This window comes from Pristiophorus japonicus, chromosome 2 (genome assembly GCF_044704955.1).
Source record: "Pristiophorus japonicus isolate sPriJap1 chromosome 2, sPriJap1.hap1, whole genome shotgun sequence".
Classification (NCBI taxonomy): domain Eukaryota; kingdom Metazoa; phylum Chordata; class Chondrichthyes; family Pristiophoridae; genus Pristiophorus; species Pristiophorus japonicus.
The window spans coordinates 374,942,840-374,966,674 of record NC_091978.1 but is presented as its reverse complement, the minus strand read 5'-3'; the positions used below and the strand labels follow the sequence as shown (position 1 = coordinate 374,966,674).

Sequence of the window (23,835 nt, the reverse complement as noted above, 5' to 3'; positions counted from 1 at the left end):
TCATTGTGAAAGTGTGTGGTTGATGTGTTTATCTTTCTGCAGTTGATGATGACGGCGATGATGATGATGTCGATACTGGAAGCCATGGATCATATAAAGACATGCAGTCTCCTTCCACAACTGATTCAGGTAACGGCCTTTACACACACTGAAATCCCAGCTGACTGCTTTTGTTGAATCTTTTATAAAAGGTTCTTAAAACCAGACACCAATAAACCTTTGATTAAGAATAGTTTATGAATCATTGCCTGGGATCACAATGTTCAACTCACAGTCATGGCATATCACACATTCTGCAGTGAAGCCTGTTGTCAGATTGTTAAGTAGAAATCTATTTACTGCTTCAGGTGGAATTTAAAAGTAATGATAAAATGATGCTCACTCATTGAGCACCTTCCCTTTAAGAGAATTCCTTCAACCTTTCCGATGTGCGGCTGATTATCCAGCCCGATGTTGGCTCCACCTTTAGACCTTTTGCTTTCCCTATTGACATCAGTCACAATGACGCACAGCAATGTGTGTACATGTGAGGGCTTCAGCAACCTGCCCCCAGGCCACAGCCAACTTCGGCCTGCAGGCAATGCTGCACCTTGTCTCGCTGCCTCTCCACAGCAGCGACTGGGAGAGTCGAAGCTGTGCCGTGTCCCTTGTACTGAAATTTGGTCTCTAAGGGGGAGAAATTAATGTCATTTCCCCCGGGCGCAGCACCACTAACGACTCCCGCTAAATTCTGCTGGGGTTTAGCGGCAGCGGTAACCGGTAGCATCCCGCTCCGCCGCTGCCGACGACATCACCATGCGCAGCGACCCGTTTTCACCCCGGAGCAGAAATTGGGTATTGCCCCCGGAAGCTGCGCTGGGCGATGACAGCGACAGATTCAGGGGGCGCGTACATGGCAGCCGGCCGCTCGCTCGCGGGGCGCTTGTTAAAGGGGAGGTGGCGTGCATGTGAATAAAAAAATCATTTGCCTTACTGGTCACGACCCATTGCCTCCTTGAACGAGGGGTTGGTGCCGCGATCTGGCAGCCTGGCACTCGGGCACGGCATGGCACCCCACTTCCCGGTGGTCGAGCTAGGGCCCCGCAGAGTTTAATGGAGGGGAGGGCCCCTCCTACATGGCAGTGCCATGCCCCGCTTACCTCGCTCCCGCACCATTAGCGCCCCAGAGAGGAAGTGCAGCGTGTTTTTATGCGACCGGGGCGGGACTTCCGCGCCTGTCGCAGCGCGACCCGTCTCGCGGATGTTACCACCCCAAATGGGGCGCTACGCAAATTCCCGACCTATGTCTTGGGACATTTCCTTTCTGATTGTGCCCACTTTGGCTTTCGTGGTAATGACGGGATGGTTTTCCCTCTAACTGTCAGCAACACTAGGGGCACGTCAGGATCTCACCGAGCAAGGGCTTGTCAGTGCAGATTTTGCCAACTATATTTTTACAAGTTTTCTGCTTTTATTTTGCATCTTTTGAAGGCTCTAACTGACGCTAATGTGAATTATTAGACAGGGTTGACCCTTTCAGAAGGAACTTTTTTACAGTTCTCCTTCTGTGACAAGCTGCGATGTTGAGTCAGGCGTGAGCACTGCAACTGTTGCTGGCATTTGGTTGTGTGGATGTGTTGTTTGTGGGAAAGGCAATGAATTATTTCTCCATCTTCTCTGCCACGTGTGGCCAGGATTCAGAGACCATGTTGGCTGTTTCTAGATTTAACTAACGGTGTTTCAGCGGGTGAACAGCCCACCCAGTACTGGGCCATTCAACCAGATAGCCTCAAGTATAAGTCAGGTGATTGCTGTCACGTGACGCACGTGTGTGTGGACCAGGCCGCACTCATTCCCCATCACAGGGCAGCTGCCAACTCACTATAAGGTCTCCCATCGGGCGAGATATCGAAGGGCTTGTTGACTCCTGGCCGTGGACCGTGCTTAGACTGGGAGCAAGTGAAAGGACAAAGATGTGTTCGCAGCTGGTTCATGCTGATACATTCCTCTGGTCACCAGCTGATGTGTTTATAGATTGGTGAAAATCGATGTGCAGCAGGAAATATTGGGGTTCGCATTCAACCGCTTTAGAACTCGCTCTTTAACAAGTTCTTCCAAATTATTTATTTAAATATAAGAAGAAACCCGCTCTGTTTTTCAATGTGGCTGCACAACACCTCTGGTCTGAGGACACACGGGGAGATGGCCTGTCCTGTATCATTTCTCTGCCTTGGTTTCAGTCCCATTAACTGATTTTGTGCAGAGTGGCGTGGTTCATACTGACTGACTGGTCGGTACTCCCCTTAACGCTCTGACTATAGCGTTAGACAAGGTGATCCAGAAAAGTGCTTTCAGGGCTTGCATTCTGCCTGCTTAATAATAAAACTGTTTCAAGGAATCATACAATGACACAGCACAGCTGGCTCTGTGGCAAAGCTATACAATTAGCCCCACTCCCCCACTCTTTCCTCATAATGCTGAAAATGTTTCCTGTTCAAGTATTTATCCAATTAGTTTTGAATTTACTATTGAATCTGTTTCAGGCAGCGCATTCCCAATCACAACAACTCGCTGAGTCAGTTTTTTTCCCTCGAGCTGTCTCTTTTTTCATACAATCATGGAAAAATGATGACACAGAAGGAGGCCATTCGGCCCATCGTGTCCGCGCCGGCCGATCAAGAGCTACCCAGCCTAATCCCACTTTCCTGCTCTCGGTCCGTAGCCCTGTAGGTTACGGCACTTCAGGTGCACATCCAAGTACTTTTTAAATGTGGTGAGGGTTTCTGCCTGTACCACCCTTTCAGGCCGTGAGTTCCAGACCCCCACCATCCTCCGGGTGAAGAAATTTCCCCTCAAATCCCCTCTAAACCTCCTACCAATTACTTTAAATCTATGCCCCCTGGTTATTGACCCCTCTGCTAAGGGAAGTAGGTCCTTCCTATCCATTCTATCTAGGCCCCTTGTAATTTTATACATCTCAATTTTTCTTTGCCAATGGCCTTGAATCTGTGTCCTCTGGTGACTGACCCACCTGCCAGAGGAAGCAGTTTCTCCTTATTTACTCTATCCAAACCCTTTGAGATTTTAAATTGAATTTCTATTAAATTTTCATTTATTAGGGCAAGTGCAAATCCTGTCCCACTCTCTTTGTGAAATCTTGGGTTCCTTGCCCGAGGCCACACTCAATTTGCTCCCTTCCCCGCTCCCCACCCCTGCTCACTATCATCTGCTAATTTACTGTGCACTCAGACTTATTCCGGGTCATTTGTGTTTATCAGGAATAGCAGGAGTCCCAGCACATTGTCTGGGAAAGCACACTCTGTCTAAGCCTCGCCCATTTCTAGGCAGCCAATTACCCGTGATACGCAGCGACCTCACTTTGTAAAGGAGTTTTTTGTGCTGTACTACAGCCCTGTGAAAATCTACTTATACCACATTGTGTGGACCTCTGGACAAAGTGCGAAGATGGTCAGGCAAGAGCAACCCCTCCTGAAGCATGTTGGGTTCTTTCCTTACTGGCACTGTTCCATTCTAATTGTGATTATTGTTTGATTAGTTATGGGATTATTAACATCAGACTAACAGGTCTGTCGTTACCAGGTATCACTTAATATTGGAACTAAATTTGCCTATTCCAGTCTGTTGGAACTTCCACAGTGTTCATTGACTCCCTCAACATGACTGTCAGTGTCATCTGTACCCTCTAACTTCCCTAAGATATTACCCATCGACCATCGGATTACACGGGATATACGGCACAGAAACAGGCCATTCGGCCCAACCAGACCATGCCAGTGTTTATGCTCCACTCGAGCCTCCTCCCGTCTTTCCTCATCTAAATCTATCAGCATAACCCTCTATTCCTTTCTCCCTCATGTGTTTATCCAGCCTCCCCTTAAATACATCGATACTATTTGCCTCAACCCCGCCCTGTGGCAGCAAGTTCCACATTCTCACCACTCTCTGGGTAAAGAAGTTTCTCTTGAATTCTCTATTGGATATCTTGGTGACTATCTTATATTGAAGGCCTCTAGTTATGCTCTTCCCCACAAGTGGAAACATTCTCTCTGTATCCACTCTATCAAAACCTTTCATCATTTTAAAGACCTCTATTAGGCCACCCCTCAGCCTTGCATTTTCAAGAAACCCAGCCTGTGCATCCTTTCCTGATATGTATACCCTCGCATTTCTGGTATCATCCTTGTAAATCTTCTCTGCATTCTCTCAAGTGCCTCTATATTCTATTTATAATATGGTGAGCAGACCCTGAGGGTTATTGGTTTTTTGACCCTTGGGCCTGACCACAGTCCACTGCCTCTGTTTGGCTACGGTCCATCTCCGGAAGTGGACACGATGTGTGTTGGTTGAATGGTTTAATGTTAGTGTCCTTCCAGATTCTAAAAATACATCAAACCATTGTTGCTGAGCAGGGAGCTGATATCAGGGTATCATCAGCCAGTGACTGCTTCCTGTCAGGAAATAACATGTCGAATCCTGCGGATGGCCACACTTGGCACAGCGAGTCTGCACACGCTGTCTCACTGAGCACTTGAGAATTATGTGGGAACGATACAGTGACTTCACAGCACAAAGAGCCCCAGCTGGAGACCTTCACTTTGCTAATGATCTTTGCCATTTATAACGTCCTCTGAAACAACAAGTCTTGCTGCGATGGGGGACGAGAGCATTTGGTGTTGGCAAACCCGAAATGGTTGACTGCAGGTAACTGGCAGACCCAGTCCTGGTAGGTATGTATGTCTGAAAGTTAGATTGCTCACCTAAATGTTCCAGCAGTGCCCTGAGATTGTGTGAGCAGCCTATGGGCTTCCATCCACTGGGCATTTACCGTGGTCTTTCATTAAAATAGGTCTGCCAGTTATACATTTATTTAAAAATCTACAAACTACGTGATTTCCTAAGATGTTTCTTTGATTTCTCACTGATTGGAGTGTGATTTTACAGATTATTTTCACTGCAGTCTATTTGAGAACTCAACGACTTTTGCTGGTTGCAACGTTGCTGTTTCATATCCTTTATATTGTGCTTGTGTTAATTCTTCTCAGGTAAACAGACCCTAAAAATATTTGATGGAAACGACACAGTGAAACGGAATCAATTTCGACTAATTACCGTTCCACGGATTTCCAAAACAGAAGAAGCAGTGGTGAGTCGATTCTGTTCAAAATCCCAAACTGGGAACAAAATCCCAAACTGGGAACAAAATCCCAAACTCAGGTTAAAATTCTGCTTAATAACTTGGATTGATTGGTTCACATAAACCGTGTAATAAGATGGTGTGACCTTCGTGTTGTGTCACCTGCACTGATCAGAATCAACTTCCCAAAAACAGCCGAACCAGGATTGGGTTTAGAAGCCGAGTGCTGTCTGAATCCATCCTGCAAACTGAAGAATTGCCTGAGAGAGGGAGGGACATCCATCCGTGTCCTGACAATCATCACCTCTCGGGATGCACAGAAGGTGAGAGCAGGGCTGTTGGCAATTGCAATTGTGTTTCGTTGTGAGTGTTTGAACTCTTTCAAATCTTAGACTTTTGGAATTTCAATTTTATTTGGACTGTGAGGATTGGCTACACAAGAACAAACCACAAATGATTAATATGTGTCGCGCTCTCTCGTGGCCTCCCAGCCAGTTTTGCTTTTCAGCAAGAGGTGCTGTAAATGATGCAGATATTAACTATCCTAATCAACAACAACAACAGCTTGCATTTATATAGCACCTTTAACATAGTAAAACGTCCCAAGACGCTTCACCGGAACGTTATCGAACAAAATTTGATCAATTGAAAGCTGTCAGCAAAGCGCAGCTGACATACATGGTCATCACAACCTGCACCAAGCTTCCATTGGGATCGGGAAAGGAACGCTAGTTATATATACGGCAGGTCAAACTACAGACTTGCATCCTATTTACCAGACATGGCATTTAGACTCCATCTGGGCTCAGGTTAAGTCGAGTACATCTGGTGTTGCAGAGAGCTACAATCATCAAATTAACTCTGAATTGGCATTGGTCACTGGGCCGATTTACCAAAATACAGGCTGTAGGGCTAGTCAAAAAGCAGACATGCTTTGTTAGGTTGGAAAGACCATGGAACCAAAAAGATATGAATTATATCTGAAGATTTGCTGTGAAAGAAGAGGCTGTAATCAGCCTGCCATAGGACCAAGTCCAGGATCAGCTTCTCGGGTAGATACAGGATTATTGGAATTTAGTCAAATCTATCTTCACTGAGCCGAATGTCACTGCCCTTACTGCTCAGAACTTACCTCAATTAACATTCCTCTGTGGCTAAAGCTGAAGATTCTCTGGAAAAAGTCATATGAAATCCAAAGACAGGTGCCAGAAATTCTTGGACAAATATTGCCAAAGGCCATGGATTACTGAACTTCCAGAATTATACCGACAGAGCCGATACATTCCACTGAAATGGAGCAACTAATAGCTGAATGAAGATCGGGCACAAACATCTCCTTCAAAAGCTTAATCTCTGAAATAAATCCATCCCCAAAGGCATTGATGGCATACGTTTTCAAAGCTGAAACAGGAGAAAGTAGCTATTCCCTGCCTCGTCTGGGTCAATGGTTCTGTTGGTCGGTATTGTCCGACCTAAAATGCAAAGCAGCAAATTTTTGTGCCTGATCACAAGAACTGATAACTGTCACACAATGATAATTAGAGAGCCCATTAGCTTCAGACCGAATCAGACGATTTCTAACATAATGGGCCCAAGTTTCCACACGCGCCTAGAACGGCGCAGTTCCGACCTGGACGCCCCTTTTTCGCGCCACAAAGTGCGCCTAAAAAAATCCTCGGTATTCTCCACCTCCCTGCAGGTCCTCTGGCCCTCGGTGCAGCGCAGCACGAGCTGTGGGGGGGGCGGAGCCAGTCCCTGCGCTGAAAACAGTGCCGGGACCTCTGCACATGCGCGCTACAGTGGGCACGCAAGTGCAGTAGCTCCAGGCGCCGAACTGTGTGGGAGGGGCCCGAAGCACGCAGCCCCTAGCCCTGGCCCAATGGCCTCACTGGGGCTGCGTGAATAAGGCTCCTCCCACGGCCAGCTCCTGCTCTCCCCCCCCCCCCGACCAGACCCGACACTCGCACCCCGCCCCTCCCTGCCTCCGGACCAGACCCGACACCCGCTCCCCCCCCCCCCCCCCCCCCCACTGCCTCCGGACTAGACCCGAGGCCCGTGCCCCCCCCCCGACCCGCGCTCCTGTTCCCGCTCCCCGACTGGACCCGACCCAACCCGCTCTCCCGCCCCCCGACCCGACCCCCCCCACTGGACCCGACCCGACTCCCGCTCCCGGACTGGATCCGACCTGACCTCCCCCCTCTCTCTCTCTCTCTCTCTCTCTCTCTCTCCCCCTCCCTCTCTCTCTCTCTCCCTCCCCCCCTTCCTCCCTCCCTCTCTCTCTCTCTCCCCCTCCCTCTCTCTCTCTCTCTCCCTCCCCCCCCTTCCTCCCTCTCTCTCTCTCTCCCTCGGCCCCCCCTCCCTCTCTCTCTCTCTCTCTCCCTCTCTCCCTCCCTCCCTCCCTCCCTCCCTCTCTCTCTCTCTCTCTCTCTCTCTCTCTCTCTCTCTCTCTCCCCCTCCTCTCTCTCTCTCTTCCTCCGCCCCCCCCTCCCTCTCTCTCTCTCTCTCTCTCCCTCTCTCCCTCCCTCCCTCTCTTTCTCCCTCCCCCCCCTCCCTCTCTCTCTCTCTCCCTCCGACCCCCTCTCCCTCTCTCTCTCCCCCGACCCAAACCTCCCCTCCCCTCCCCGACCCAACCCAATGCCACCTACCTGTAAATCTGGTGCTGGGGACGGGCCCTGCCTGAAGTCTCGGGCCGGCCCGTTCAGTCTTCGGTCCCGAATGGCCTGCCTGAAGCACTTTCACACAGGTAGGAAGATGGTTTATTTAATCTTTTCTTTGCTTATAAATGTTTATTTAGGTTGGATTTATTTGTATAATATTTGTAGAAGTATAAATAAGGATTTATTATAGAATTTAATGACTTCCCTTCCCCCCCACCTCGTTCTGGACGCCTAATTTGTAACCTGCGCCTGATTTTTTAATGTGTAGAACAGGTTTATTCAGTTCTACAAAAATCTTCACTTGCTCCATTCTACTTTAGTTTGGAGTACGTTTCCACTGTGGAAACTTTCAAATCAGGCGTCATTGGCCGGACACGCCCCCTTTTGAAGAAAAAATTCTGTTCCAAAGTAGAACTGTTCTACCTGACTAGAACTGCAGAAAAAAAAATGTGGAGAATTGCGATTTCTAAGATAGTCCGTTCTCCACCAGTTGCTCCTAAAAATCAGGCGCAAATCATGTGGAAACTTGGGCCCTGAGTGTCACAATGCAAAGTTCTCTTGGCACGCTTTGCTTCTTGTCTTTATCAGTGGCAAATGTCATTATTGAACAGGAGCCTGTACAGGTGTCTAATTCTACATCCGAGAGATGAGCAGCAGCAGAAACATTATGGGCAGATACAGGCAAAGTGGGACAATGATTCATTATCTGCAGAGCCCATAAAACAAATCATGGATTTTGTCGAAAGATTGACTGCAATGCTGTCAGCCCATTTCTGTTCTATAATGGTTAGAAATCTTCTTCAGAATTACAGACATTCAGCTGTTGTCAATCCACGCTTCACTGAGGCAAATAATCGGTGGAAACGGCTGAAACAGCAGATTAGGAATTTGACGGACACTGACGGCACTCAGCACTGTTGCCAACTGCATTTGTTGAGGGAGCTTCTGTTGGAATGTTCCTAAACGCAGCATGCCGTGTCAGTCCAGCCGCTCCTGGACTTCATGTGCCCCACCTGGGGAATACAACTGAAGCTTGCGTTTTGTAACCACTTCAACATAGAAAAATGTCCCTGGTGCTTCACAGACATAAGAAAAATGGACGTGAAGCAAAGAGGGGGATTAGGAGGGGTAATCGAAAGCTGAGGCAAAGAGAGTTTTCAGGATGGTCTTAAAGGAGAAGAGAGGGTTTTCTAGACCGTTGAACTTGGGTGTCTGGAGGTGACAAAGGCACGGATGACGGGTTCAGCGACAGATAGGCTAATGTAGGGACAGAGGCAGGTAGTGTTACAGAGGTGCAAGTAGTCATGAAACAGATGTGGGATTGGAAACATAGGTTACAATGGAACAGTGGCCAGGGAAGGAGAGGGAGTTGGTGGTAATGGTTGAGTTTGTGGCAGGGGCCGACTGAAGATAATGGCTTCAGTTTGTCAATGTTTAGTTACTGCTCATCCAGGACTGAATGTCCAGGAGCAATCAGATAGCACAGAGGCAGTGGAAAGGTAGAATGGGTGTCATCAGCATATATGTGGAAACTGACCCATGCCAAAGGGCATGATGTAGATTAGGGAAAGGAGGGGCTGGCCAAGGTGGATCCTTGTGTGAAACCAGAGGTTCTGCTGCGTGGTGGGAAGAGAAGCCATTGCTAGAGATGCCCTGGCTATGATTGGCTAGGTAGGACTGGGACCGAGTGAGGGCGGTTCCACAGACCTGGATAGAGGTGGAGGCGTTGGAGGAGGATAGTGTGGTCGACTACATTGAATTTGTAGATAGTCCATGGAAGACCAGGAAGGATAATGTACCACAGTGACAGAGAATGTCATTCATGACTTTAGTTCGGGCCACTTTGCTGCAGTGGGAGGGACAGAGTGATTAGAGGGATTCAAACTTGGGCTGACAAGTAACAATCACATCAAACAAGTGTGCAGTCACCTCATCATGATCGTCACAGGCCTCGCCATTGTCCCCCGCCACCTCTATCCCGGGGTCACCATTGACCAGAAGCTGAACTGGACCAGTTAAATCAGCACCGTGGCTACAAGACCAGGGCAGAGGCTGGGTAATCAATGAGGAGTGGCTCACCTCCTGACCAATGTTCCCCCTAATTTTATTTTGGGTGCACAGTCCCTTTAATGGGCTGCGCAGCCCATTCAACATTTCGCGCATGTGCAAAATTTCCCATTAAAAAGCTGGTGAGCAGCCTGCACAGTAGCTCCACACTGCTGCTGACCACTCAAAGCCTCTCTACCATCAACAAGGCTCAAGTCAGGGCGTGATGGGATATCCACCTGGCTAGGTGCAACAGCAACAACACTTGGGAAGCTTCACACTATCCAGTAGAAAGCAGTTCACTTGATCGCTGCTCCTGCCAGTGGACTCTTTATTCACTTCCTCCACCATCGGCGCACCGTGACTGCAGTGTCTATAATCTACAGGATGCACTGCAGCAACTCGCTATGGCTTCTTCAACAGCACCTCCCGCCTCTGCGACCATACTACCTAACAGAAAACCAGCCAGAGCCACCCTCTATCTATGCAGTGTTGTTTCTCACGTGGCAGCAAATTAGAATGGCTTAATAAGTACTCGTCATAACCACCATCTCAATCTGATTCACGACCTTCAAGTATATAGCCCCCCCAGAAAATGCTGTGTTACCATGACTATCCCATCATCCACTGAAGGTATGCAACTGACCATCTGTTATAGACTACTATAAATAACACGCAATATCTGTAACTTCTCCATTTTCCATTTAAGAATTCAAGATAAAATTAAACAGAACACTACTTTTGTGAAGAAATGTGGTGACTATTCGACCAAAATGTGAAGGAATCTTAGAATTTTACAGCACAGGAGCCCATTCGGCCCATCATGTCTGTGTGACTCAGTGGAGAGGGGAGCTGAGTCCATGATCAGATCAGCCATGATCTTATTGAATGGCGGAGCAGGCTCGAGGGGCCGTATGGCCGACTCCTGCTCCTAATTTTTTTGTTCTGGCTCTCTGAAAGAAATAAGCACCAAGCTCCATTCCCCTGTCCTTTCACCATGCTATTTACATTTTTCTCTCCAAATATTTATCCCATTTCATTTTAAAAGCAAAGTGTGACGGTTAACCTTCACCTTGTTACATTTAGGTACTGTATAGTAGATCAACTCTCTCCCATGTACTTAGAATTGAACCATTGTTAGTTAGGATTTTATTTTGCAGTTTCCTAGTTTGCTCAGTGTTTTGTGGCCGAGAGAGAGCAGGGGACGTGCTGTGGGAGGACTTGCGGCTGTGGTTTAAATATGGGTTTAATTGGAATCGCACTCTTAATAGGAAGCTGCACTGAGAACGTACTACATCCCCGATGATCCTCAGGACTATGAGCTCCAAACGTTTACCCAGGACGCTCTCTACAGTGACGACATTATCAACCGAAATGGAGGCGGCGAGGAAAGCATGAACCTGTCGGTATTCCATGACACAATTCCCGAGGCGTGGGTACTTCGCGCAAAGCCCAAAGATCGTGAAATCATTAAGGTTTATCCCGGATGGTTAAAGTAAGTTGCTTCTTACGGACAAATGAGAGCATGAGATAATACAGAAGTGTTTGGTGATATTACTGTACACAGTCAAAGTGAGAGTGGGGTCACAGGGGGAGGGTCACGGTGAGAGCAGGGTCACTGGGGGAGTGAGAGCGGGGTCATCAGGGGAGGGTCACGGTGAGAGCGGGGTCACCGGGGGAGTGAGAAGCGGGGTGACCGAGGGAGAGTGGGGTCACCGGGGGAGAGAGTGTGAGAGCGGGGTCACCGGGGGGGTCACAGTGAGAGCGGGGTCGCAGAGGGGGTGGTCACAGTGAGAGCGGGGTCACTGGTGGGGGTCACAGTGAGAGCGGGGTCGCTGGGGGGGGTCACAGTGAGAGCGGGGTCACCGGGGGGGTCACAGTGAGAGCGGGGTCACATTGAGAGCGGGGTCACTGGGGGGGTCACAGTGAGAGCGGGGTCACTGGGGGGGGTGTCACAGTGAGAGCAGGGTCACTGGGGGGTCACAGTGAGAGCGGGGTCACTGGGGGGGTCACAGTGAGAGCGCGGTCACTGGAGTGTCACAGTGAGAGCGCGGTCACTGGGGGGTCACAGTGAGAGCGGGGTCACTGGGGGGTCACAGTGAGAGCGGGGTCACTGGGGGGGGTCACAGTGAGAGCAGGGTCACTCTTGGGGGGGGTCACAGTGAGAGCGGGGTCACTGGGGGGGTCACAGTGAGAGCGGAGTCACGGGGGGGGTCACAGTGAGCAGGGTCACTGGGGGGGTCACAGTGAGAGCGGGGTCACTGGGGGGTCACAGTGAGAGCGGGGTCACTGGGGGGGTCACAGTGAGAGCGGGGTCACTGGGAGGTCACAGTGAGAGCGGGTTCACCGGGGGAGAGCGGGGTCACTGGGGGGGTCACAGTGAGAGTGGGGTCACCGGGGGGTCACAGTGAGAGCGGGGTCACCGGGGGTCACAGTGAGAGTGGGGTCACTGGGAGGGGGGGGTCACAGTGAGAGCGGGGTCACGGGGGGGGGGGGGTTACAGTGAGAGCGGGGTCACCGGGGGGCGGGGGGCGGTCACAGTGAGAGCGGGGTCACTGGGGGGTCACAGTGAATTCAGGGAAGTGGGAGGGACAGTATGACATTATTGTTCCAACGGTATAACCCCATCCTTACGCTGTTACAAAACTTAAAGATTGAAGGGATACTTGAGTGTTCTGCTACATTAATATAATTTCGATTGCAGAGTAGCAATGACTTTGATTCATATTTCAAAAGGTCTGATTTTGAAAGCTTCTCAGATTTGAAAAAGCCAAGAGCTGGTTTAGATTTTATTGTACACAGTTAAGCCTCTATTCCACTTTTGTCATTTTTTTTGAAGATACGTACATCAGTTTTCTATAAAATTCTGCGATTTCAAAGACAGCTAGTGTTCCTTCATTTTGAATGTTCATCTATTGGTTTAACTGTGTTGCCATGTTTCAGGTTTGGAATGGCCTACATCTCCATTCCAATAAATATCGAGACTACAGTCAAAGCAGTTACCCAGGAGGTCCTTCTACAGCTGGGACGACAGGTCAGTTCATATAAGAATCAGGAGCAGGAGTTGGCCATTCGGCCCCTCGAGCCTGCTCCGTCATTCAATGAGATCATGGCTGATCTTCGACTTCAACTCCCCCTTCCCGCCCGATCCCCATATCCCTCGATGCCCCGAATCAGAAATTTCATTCAGAAAAGCTTCATATTTACTTTACTTAATATAATTGAGTAGCAATGTGCAGTAACTGTGACTTATCCACTTTGGTGGTAAAAACAGAGAGACAGACTATTATCTGAATGGTGACAGATTTAGGAAAAGGGAAAGTGCAATGAGACCTGGGTGTCATGGTACATCAGTCATTGAAGGTTAGCATGCAGGTACAGCAGGCGGTTAAGAAAGCAAATGGCATGTTGGCCTTCATAGCGAGGGGATTTGAGTATAGGAGCAAGGAGGTGTTGCTACAGTTGTACAGGGCCTTGGTGAGGCCACACCTGGAGTATTGTGCACAGTTTTGGTCTCCTAACCTGAGGAAGGACATTCTTGCTATTGAGGGAGTGCAGCGAAGGTTCACCAGACTGATTCCCGGGATGCTGGGACTGACATATCAAGAAAGACTGGATCAACTGGGCTTATATTCACTGGAGTTCAGAAGAATGAGAGGGGACCTCATAGAAATGTTTAAAATTCTGACGGGTTTAGACAGGTTGGATGCAAGAAGAATGTTCCCAATGTTGGGGAAGTCCAGAACCAGGGGTCACAGTCTAGGGATAAGGGGTAAGCCATTTAGGACCGAGATGAGGAGAAACTTCTTCACCCAGAGAGTGGTGAACCTGTGGAATTCTCTACTACAGAAAGTTGTTGAGGCCAATTCACTAAATATATTCAAAAAGGAGTTAGATGAAGTCCTTACTACTAGGGGAATCAAGGGGTATGGTGAGAAAGCAGGAATGGGGTACTGAATTTGCATGTTCAGCCATGAACTCATTGAATGGCGGTGCAGGCTAGAAGGGCCGAATGGCCTACTCCTGCACCTATTTTCTATGTTTCTATGACCGGGACAATCCAGTGAACTTTGGTTCTTGCTGTAATGGCCCTGTTTGCACATTGGCCCCAGTGAATCTCACACAACATAAACCGCAGCAGTTCCTGATATATATTAGTAAGGTCCAAAAGATATTCTTGCAACCCAATTGTTGTATTATAGTTAAGCTGTATCATAATGTATAATAATAAATATGTAAAGTTTTGACTCCCCAATTTATAAAGGAGATTAAATTATTGAGGGGCAAGCTGGGAGCAGCTGCTGTTTAAATTCAGAACTGTAGAGACAGAGCTCAGGGGAGAGGTAACTACCCCGAGTATTCTTGCCCTTAAATAAAGATTTAATAGAAGTGTTCAAGATTCTGACCGGTTTGGAGTCGATAGATTCAGAAAAATGTTTCTGATAAAGACAGCAGATGGTAAATTCAGGCTTATTTCCCATAAAAGATTACTAAACTTGTGGAACGGATGATCAACAAAGATGATGGAATAAACTGCCAGTTAGTGTAGTGGGCTACATTACCAAGCATTAAACTACCAGTAACGGTGGAAGGGCCGATTAGCTGGTCCACCGACTCCGGATCTTTGGCTGGTTGCGATTTGTAGCTCTGTGTTTGTTGAAAATTCCTGATTTTCCTCTGGTCCCCATGTTTTGTTTATTGATTTATTGTGTTTTTAGGACATTGCTGCTCTCTCTCTAATCTCGCCAGACACACTGGTTTAAGGCCAAGCAGTACCTGTGCCTTCAGAGAGCAGGGCTGCAACTCAGCCCCGTCGCAAAGAAGATGCACGGCACTCGATGTAAAAGTTGGATAGAAGACTCGAGCCTCGTCTCAGAGAGTTGTTAACCTGTGGAATTCCCTACCGCAGAGAGTTGTTGATGCCAGTTCATTGGATATATCCAAGAGGGAGTTAGATATGGCTCTTACGGCTAAAGGGATCAAGGGGTACGGAGAGAAAGCAGGAAAGGGGTACTGAGAGAATGATCAGCCATGATCTTATTGAATGGTGGTGCAGGCTCGAAGGGCCAAATGGCCTACTCCTGCACCTATTTTCTATGTTTCTATGTATAGTTGCTGACTAGCCGTTAGTTGCTGAGACACATTTCCCCAGCCTACTCTCGTATAAGAGCTAGAGAGTCCCCAACTAATTCCCGCCACTTGAATACAATTAACACCCAATTGCTGTGCACCACTTGAATACCAGTAACAACTGGACTGATTGGTGTGTGATTTGAGGACTGTCGGTGTTGGAGCGACTTTACAGGTTGTTGCAGCTTGAACTCTTCGCCCGACCTGGCTCAGACCTGCTCGGAGACTTAAGTTGCTCCATGAGGTTGGTATTTTGTTGACCGCCCCCCCCTCCTGGCATAGGAGCCTGCCCCTGTGCAGTACCGACCGACTCCGATCCCTGCCGCGACCCCTGACCCCGACCCCTGCCCCGACCCGACCCCTGCCCCTGTGCAGTACTGACCCCTGCCCCGGCCCCTACATAAGAACATAAGAATTAGGAACAGGAGTAGGCCATCTAGCCCCTCGAGCCTGCTCCGCCATCAAACAAGATCATGGCTGATCTGGCCGTGGACTCAGCTCCACTTACCCGCCCGCTCCCCGTAACCCTTAATTCCCTGATTGGTTAAAAATCTCTCTATCTGTGATTTGAATACATTCTATGAGCTAGCCTCAACTGCTTCCTTGGGCAGAGAATTCCACAGATTCACAACCCTCTGGGAGAAGAAATTCCTTCTCAACTCGGTTTTAAATTGGCTCCCCCATATTTTGAGGCTGTGCCCCCTAGTTCTAGTCTCCCCGACCAGTGGAAACAACCTCTCTGCCTCTATCTTGTCTATCCCTTTCATTATTTTAAATGTTTCTATAAGATCACCCCTCATCCTTCTGAACTCCAACAAGTAAAGACTCAGTCTACTCAATCTATCATCATAAGGTAACCCCCTCATCTCCAGAATCAGCCTAGTGAATCATCTCTGTACCCCCTCCAAAGCTAGTATATCCTTCCTTAAGTAAGATGACCAAAACTGCACGCAGTACTCCAGGTGCGGCCTCACCAATACCCTATACAGTTGCAGCAGGACCTCCCTGCTTTTGTACTCCATCCCTCTCGCAATGAAGGCCAACATTCCATTCGCCTTCCTGATTACCTGCTGCACCTGCAAACTAACTTTTTGGGATTCATGCACAAGGACTCTAAAAGAGTTTCATGCACAAGGACCCCAGGTCCCTCTGCACCGCAGCATGTTGTAATTTCTCCCCATTCAAATAATATTCCCTTTTACTGTTTTTTTTTCCCAAGGTGGATGACTTCACACTTTCCGACATTGTATTCCATCTGCCAAACCTTAGCCCATTCGCTTAACCTATCTAAATCTCTTTGCAGCCTCTCTGTGTCCTCTACACAACCCGCTTTCCCACTAATCTTTGTGTCATCTGCAAATTTTGTTACACTACACTCTGTCCCCTCTTCCAGGTCATCTATGTATATTGTAAACAGTTGTGGTCCCAGCACCGATCCCTGTGGCACACCACTAACCATCGATTTCCAACCCGAAAAGGACCAATTTATCCCGACTCTCTGCTTTCTGTTCGCCAGCCAATTCTCTATCCATGCTAATACATTTCCACTGACTCCGCGTTCCTTTATCTTCTGCAGTAACCTTTTGTGTGGCACCTTATCGAATGCCTTTTGAAAATCTAAATACACCACATCCATCGGTACACCTCTATCCACCATGCTTGTTATATCCTCAAAGAATTCCAGTAAATTAGTTAAACATGATTTCCCTTCATGAATCCATGTTGCGTCTGCTTGATTGCACTATTCCTATCTAGATGTCCCGCTATTTCTTCCTTAATGATAGTTTCAAGCATTTTCCCCACTACAGATGTTAAACTAACTGGCCTATAGTTACCTGCCTTTTGTCTGCCCCCTTTTTTAAACAGAGGCGTTACATTAGCTGCTTTCCAATCCGCTGGTACCTCCCCAGAGTCCAGAGAATTTTGGTAGATTATAACGAATGCATCTGCTATAACTTCCGCCATCTCTTTTAATACCCTGGGATGCATTTCATCAGGACCAGGGGACTTGTCTACCTTGAGTCCCATTAGCCTGTCCAGCACTACCCCCCTAATGATAGTGATTGTCTCAAGGTCCTCCCTTCCCACATTCCTGTGACCAGCAATTTCTGGCATGGTTTCTGTGTCTTCCACTGTGAAGACCGAAGCAAAATAATTGTTTAAGGTCTCAGCCATTTCCACATTTCCCATTATTAAATCCCCCTTCTCATCTTCTAAGGGACCAACATTTACTTTAGTCACTCTTTTCCGTTTTATATATCTGTAAAAGCTTTTACTATCCGTTTTTATGTTTTGAGCAAGTTTACCTTCGTAATCTATCTTCCCTTTCTTTATTGCTTTCTTAGTCATTCTTTGCTGTCGTTTAAAATATTCCCAATCTTCTATTTTCCCACATATTTGGCCACCTTATACGCATTGGTTTTTAATTTGATACTCTCCTTTATTTCCTTGGTTATCCACGGCTGGTTATCCCTTCTCTTACCGCCCTTCTTTTTCACTGGAATATATTTTTGTTGAGCACTATGAAAGAGCTCCTTAAAAGTCCTCCACTGTTCCTCAATTGTGCCACCGTTTAGTCTGTGTTTCCAATCTACTTTAGCCAACTCTGCCCTCATCCCACTGTAGTCCCCTTTGTTTAAGCATGCCCCTGCCCCCACTCTGATCCCAGCCCCAACTCTGACCCAACCCTGACCCCTGCCCCCACTCTGACCCACACCCCCATCCAGCATCATCCCCGGGGTTATATGCCATTGAAATTTCTATCCTTAACTGTCCAACGATAGCTTCACCTACCTGTGTGGCATTAACTATTTTAGAAGCGAATTAGCGAAGATAGTGTAACATCTTGTATTTTACTGTGACATTTACCTGATTGCTTTTGCAGGATGAAAATGTTGAAGGTTTTGAATTAGTTGAGGTGCTCATGGGTTGTAAACAAGGTAAGTTTTTAACAAAATAGAATTTTTGCAAAACTGAACATGCTGGAGGAGAGTACTGTGTGTCTGTGTGAGAGAGTGTGTGTCTGTGAGAGTGTGTGCGTGTATGAGAGAGTGTGTGTCTGTGTGAGAAAGTGTGTGTCTGTGTGAGAGAGTGTGTGTCTGTGAGAGAGTGTGTGTCTGTGAGAGAGTGTGTATCTGTGTGAGAGTATGTGTGTCTGTGAGAGAGTGTGTGTCTGTGAGAGTGTGCGTCTGTGTGAGAGAGTGTGTATCTGTGTATCTGCGAGAGAGTGTGTGTCTATGTGAGAGAGTGTGTGTCTGTGTGAGAGAGTGTGTGTCTGTGTGAGAGAGTGTGTGTCTGTGTATCTGTGCGAGAGAGTGTGTCTGTGTATCTGTGCGAGAGAGTGTGTGTCTGTATCTGTGCGAGAGAGTGTGTCTGTGTATCTGTGCGAGAGAGTGTGTGTCTGTGTGAGAGAGTGTGAGTGTGTGTCTGTGTGAGAGAGTGTGTGTGTGTGAGAGAGTGTGTGTCTGTATCTGTGCAAGAGAGTGTGTGTCTGTGTATCTGTGCGAGAGAGTGTGTGTCTGTGTATCTGTGTGAGAGAGTGTGTGTCTGTGTGAGAGAGTATGTGTCTGTGTGTGTCTATGAGAGAGTGTGTATCTGTGTGAGAGAGTGTGTGTATCTGTGTGTGAGAGTGTGTGTATCTGTGTGAGAGAGTGTGTATCTGTGTGAGAGAGTGTGTGTCTGTGTGAGAGAGTGTGTGTCTGTATGTGTGTGTTTGTGTGAGAGAGAGTGTGTCTGTGTGACTGTGTGTCTGCCTGCGTGTGTGTGTATGTCTGTGCTGTCTGCGTGTGTCTGTGTGTCTGATTTTGTGTGTGTGTATGTGTCTGTGTATCTGTTCTGTCTGTGCGTCTATATCTGCCTTTCTGTCCATTCCATGTGTGTGAGAGTTGCTTTTGTATGTTCGTCACCGATAACGATAATGGTAACAATCAATTGGTCAGGTGGGCAGATCAGTGGCAAATGGAATTTAATCCAGAGAAGTGTGAGGTAATGCATTTGGGGAGGGCTAACAAGGAAAGGGAATACACATTAAATGGTAGGACACTGAGAAGTGTAGAGGAACAAAGGGACCTGGGAGTGCAGGTCCACAGATCCCTGAAGGTAGCAGGCCAGGTAGATAAGGTGGTTAAGAAGGCATACGGAATACTTACCTTTATTAGCCAAGGCACAGAATACAAGAGCAGGGAGGTTTTGCTTCAACTCTATAAAACACTAATTAGGCCACAGCTGGAGTACTGCGTGCAGTTCTGGTCACCACTTTACAGGAAAGATGTGATTGCACTGGAGAGGGTACAGAGGAGATTTACGAGGATGTTGCCGGGACTGGAGAATTTTAGCGATGAGGAAAGATTGGATAGGCTGGGTTGTTTCCATTGGAACAGAGGAGGCTGAGGGGAGACCTGATTGAGGTGTATAAAATTATGAGGGTCCTGGATAGAGTGGATAGGAAGGGCCTATTTCCCTTAGCAGAGGGGTCAACAACCAGGGGCATAGATTTAAAGTAATTGCTAGAAGATTTAGAGGGGATTTGAGGGGAAATGTCTTCACCCAGAGGATTGTGGGGTCTGGAACTCACTGCCTGTAGAGGCAGGAACCCTTACTATATTTAAAAAGTACTTGGATGTGTACCTGAAGTGCTGTAACCTGCAGGGTTACGGACCTAGAGCTGGAAAGTGGGATTAGGCTGGATAGCCTCTTGTTGGCCGGCATTGACACAATGGGCCGAAATGGCCTCCTTCTGTGCTGTAAACTTTTATGATTGTCCCTGCAGTATGGAGATTGTTCGTGTGACAACCAGATTGTTGACACATTAACTTTAGACTCCACCAACGACCGCTTTGTAAAGCAAACTTAAACTTTAAAACAGTGAATAAAACACTGGGTGTCCATAATTTACTGTTCTGCTGCCTGCCTTTATTTCTCGTGTGGCGTTGAGATGGAACAGCTGTTCCCAACATGGATTTTCAATTGATTCCAAAACAATCCTTTCCTATCGCGGTGTTAAAAATATCAATCTCACAACTGCTTTCCACATTGCAATGTGGCTAAAAGTTGGGATTTTTATTCATGAATCTGGCTATTGTTTTGGAATCTCATTTTAAATCCGGCGAGGTACTTGAAGAGTTAATAGTGCGTGTTGTAACAAGATTCATAAACTGTAATTTGCATATGGACACATTCTTGGGACTAAAGTGTTTGAATTTGTTTTACTCACACCCCCGTGAGTAGCTGTCTCTGCCATCCATTTAATGAATTTAGCTGAAAAATCTGACTCCCTGGGCTGATACCATCCAGTGACATTCACTTGGAGTGTGCGTGTGTGTCTGCGGGTGTGTGCGTCTGCGCGCGCGTGCGGGTGGGTCTGTGTGTGTGCGCGCGGGTGGGTCTGTGTGTGTGTGCGCGGGTGGGTTTGTGCGTGTGTGCGCGGGTGGGTCTGTGCGTGTGTGCGTCTGTGAGTGTGTCTGCGCGTGTGTGTGTACGGGTGGGTCTGTGTGTGTGTGTGTGTGTGTGTGCGCGCGCGCGCGCGCGGGTGGGTCTGTGCGTGTGTGTGTGCGGGTGGGCCTGTGTCTGTGCATCTGTGCGTTTGTGCGTGTACCGGTGTGTGTTTGCACGCGCGGGTGGGTCTGTGTGTGTGTGTGTGCGTGGGTCTGTCTGTGTGTGTGTGTGTACCGGTGTGTGTGTGTGCGCGCGCGTATGTGTGTACGGGTGGGTCTGTCTGTGTACCGGTGTGTGTGTGTGTGCGCGCGCTGGTGGGTCTGTCTGTCTGTGTGTGTATGTGCGCGCGCGCACGCATGTGTGTGTATGTGTGTCTGCTCATGTATGTGAGTGTGTGTACGGGTGGGTCTGTCTGTGTGTGTCTGCGCGTGTGTGTGTACGGGTGGGCCTGTGTGTGTGTGCGGGTGGGCCTGTGTGTGTGTGTGTGTGTGTGTGTGCGCGCGGGTGGGCCTGTGTGTGTGTGTGCGGGTGGGTCTGTGTGTGTGTGTGCGCGGGTGGGTCTGTGTGTCTGTGTGTCTGTGGGTGCGCGGGTGGGCCTGTGTGTGGGTGGGTCTGTGTGTGTGTGCGCGGGTGGGTCTGTGTGTGTGTGCGCGCGGGTGGGTCTGTGTGTGTGTGCGCGGGTGGGTCTGTGTGTGTGTGTGCGCGGGTGGGTCTGTGTGTGTATGTGCGCGGGTGGGTCTGTGTGTGTGTGTGCGGGTGGGTCTGTGTGTGTGCGTGTGGGTCTGTGTGTGTGTGCGGGTGGGTCTGTGCGGGTGTGTGTGCGGGTGGGTCTCTGTGTGTGTGTGTGTGTGTGCGGGTGGGTCTGTGTGTGTGTGTGCGCGGGTGGGTCTGTGTGTGTGTGCGCGGGTGGGTCTGTGTGTGTGTGTGTGTGTGCGGGTGGGTCTGTGTGTGTGTGCGCGGGTGGGTCTGTGTGTGTGTGTGTGCGGGTGGGTCTGTGTGTGTGCGGGTGGGTCTGTGTGTGTGCGCGCGCGGGTGGGTCTGTGTGTGTGTGTGCGCGGGTGGGTCTGTGTGTGTGTGTGTGTGTGCGGGTGGGTCTGTGTGTGTGTGTGTGCGGGTGGGTCTGTGTGTGTGTGCGGGTGGGTCTGTGCGGGTGTGTGTGCGGGTGGGTCTGTGTGTGTGTGTGTGTGTGCGGGTGGGTCTGTGTGTGTGTGTGTGTGTGCGGGTGGGTCTGTGTGTGTGTGTGGGTGTACGTGTGTGTGTGTGCGCATGCGGGTGGGTCTGTGCGTGTGTGTGTACACCGGTGTGTGTGCGCACGCTGATGGGTCTGTCTGTGTGTGTACCAGTGTGTGTGTGTGCGCGCGCGTGTGTGTACGGGTGGGTCTGTCTGTGTGTGTGTGTGTGCGTGGGTCTGTCTGTCTGTGTGTGTGTGTGTATACCGGTGTGTGTGTGCGCGCTCTGGTGGGTCTGTCTGTGTGTGTACCGGTGTGTGTGTCTGCGCGTGTGTGTGTGTACGGGTGGGCCTGTGTGTGTGTGCGGGTGGGCCTGTGTGTGTGCGGGTGGGCCTGTGTGTGTGTGTGTGCGCGGGTGTGCCTGTGTGTGTGTGTGTGCGCGGGTGGGTCTGTGTGTGTGTGCGGGTGGGTCTGTGTGTGTGTGTGTGTGCGCGGGTGGGACTGTGTGTGTGTGTGTGTGTGCGGGTGGGTCTGTGTGTGTGTGCGGGTGGGTCTGTGTGTGTGTGTGTGTGTGTGTGTGCGGGTGGGTCTGTGTGTGTGTGTGCGGGTGGGTCTGTGTGTGTGTGTGCGGGTTGTTCTGTGTGTGTGCGGGTTCTGTGTGTGTGTGTGTGCGGGTGGGTTTGTGTGTGTGTGTGTGTGCGGGTGGGTCTGTGTGTGTGTGTGCGGGTGGGTCTGTGTGTGTGTGTGCGGGTGGGTCTGTGTGTGTGTGCGGGTGGGTCTGTGTGTGTGTGTGTGCGGGTGGGTCTGTGTGTGTGTGCGCGGGTGGGTCTGTGTGTGTGTGCGGGTGGGTCTGTGTGTGTGTGTGTGTGCGGGTGGGTCTGTGTGTGTGTGTGCGCGGGTGGGTCTGTGTGTGTGTGTGCGGGTGGGTCTGTGTGTGTGTGTGTGCGGGTGGGTCTGTGTGTGTGTGTGTGCGGGTGGGTCTGTGTGTGTGTGTGCGGGTGTGTCTGTGTGTGTGTGTGGGTGGGTCTGTGTGTGTGTGTGCGGGTGGGTGTGTGTGTGTGTGCGGGTGGGTCTGTGTGTGTGTGTGTGCGGGTGGGTCTGTGTGTGTGTGTGTGTGCGGGTGGGTCTGTGTGTGTGTGCGGGTGGGTCTGTGTGTGTGTGTGTGCGCGCGCGGGTGGGTCTATGTGTGTGTGTGTGTGCGGGTGGGTCTGTGTGTGTGTGTGCGGGTGGGTCTGTGTCTGCGTGTGCGGGTGTGTCTGTGTGTGTGTGTGTGTGTGCGGGTGTGTCTGTGTGTGTGTGTGCGGGTGGGTCTGTGTGTGTGTGTGCGGGTGGGTGTGTGTGTGTGTGTGTGCGCGTGGGTGGGTCTATGTGTGTGTGTGTGTGTGTGCGGGTGGGTCTGTGTGTGTGTGTGTGCGGGTGGGTCTGTGTGTGTGTGTGTGCGGGTGGGTCTGTGTGTGTGTGTGCGCGCGCGTATGGGTCTGTGTGTGTGTGCGGGTGGGTCTGTGTGTGTGTGCGGGTGGGTCTGTGTCTGTGCATCTGTGCGTTTGTGCGTGTACCGGTGTGTGTTTGCACGCGCGGGTGGGTCTGTGTGTGTGTGTGTGCGTGGGTCTGTCTGTGTGTGTGTGTGTACCGGTGTGTGTGTGTGCGCGCGCGTATGTGTGTACGGGTGGGTCTGTCTGTGTACCGGTGTGTGTGTGTGTGCGCGCGCTGGTGGGTCTGTCTGTCTGTGTGTGTATGTGCGCGCGCGCACGCATGTGTGTGTATGTGTGTCTGCTCATGTATGTGAGTGTGTGTACGGGTGGGTCTGTCTGTGTGTGTCTGCGCGTGTGTGTGTACGGGTGGGCCTGTGTGTGTGTGCGGGTGGGCCTGTGTGTGTGTGTGCGGGTGGGTCTGTGTGTGTGTGTGCGCGGGTGGGTCTGTGTGTCTGTGTGTCTGTGGGTGCGCGGGTGGGCCTGTGTGTGGGTGGGTCTGTGTGTGTGTGCGCGGGTGGGTCTGTGTGTGTGTGCGCGCGGGTGGGTCTGTGTGTGTGTGCGCGGGTGGGTCTGTGTGTGTGTGTGCGCGGGTGGGTCTGTGTGTGTGTGTGCGGGTGGGTCTGTGTGTGTGCGTGTGGGTCTGTGTGTGTGTGCGGGTGGGTCTGTGCGGGTGTGTGTGCGGGTGGGTCTCTGTGTGTGTGTGTGTGTGTGCGGGTGGGTCTGTGTGTGTGTGTGCGCGGGTGGGTCTGTGTGTGTGTGCGCGGGTGGGTCTGTGTGTGTGTGTGTGTGTGCGG

General features: G+C 49.9%; 1 protein-coding gene across 2 annotated transcripts in view; it reads left to right on the top strand.

Moving 5' to 3' along the window:
* The window catches only part of LOC139251202 (diacylglycerol kinase theta), a 143,203-nt gene that overhangs the window by 65,901 nt on the left and 53,467 nt on the right, over window positions 1-23,835 (top strand). For both annotated transcript variants that reach the window (XM_070873175.1, XM_070873176.1), the window contains exons 7-11: window positions 43-129; window positions 5,043-5,143; window positions 11,109-11,332; window positions 12,781-12,871; window positions 17,852-17,906. In XM_070873175.1, the coding sequence (XP_070729276.1) occupies window positions 43-129; window positions 5,043-5,143; window positions 11,109-11,332; window positions 12,781-12,871; window positions 17,852-17,906 (558 nt within the window). The remainder of the gene's footprint in view (window positions 1-42; window positions 130-5,042; window positions 5,144-11,108; window positions 11,333-12,780; window positions 12,872-17,851; window positions 17,907-23,835) is intronic.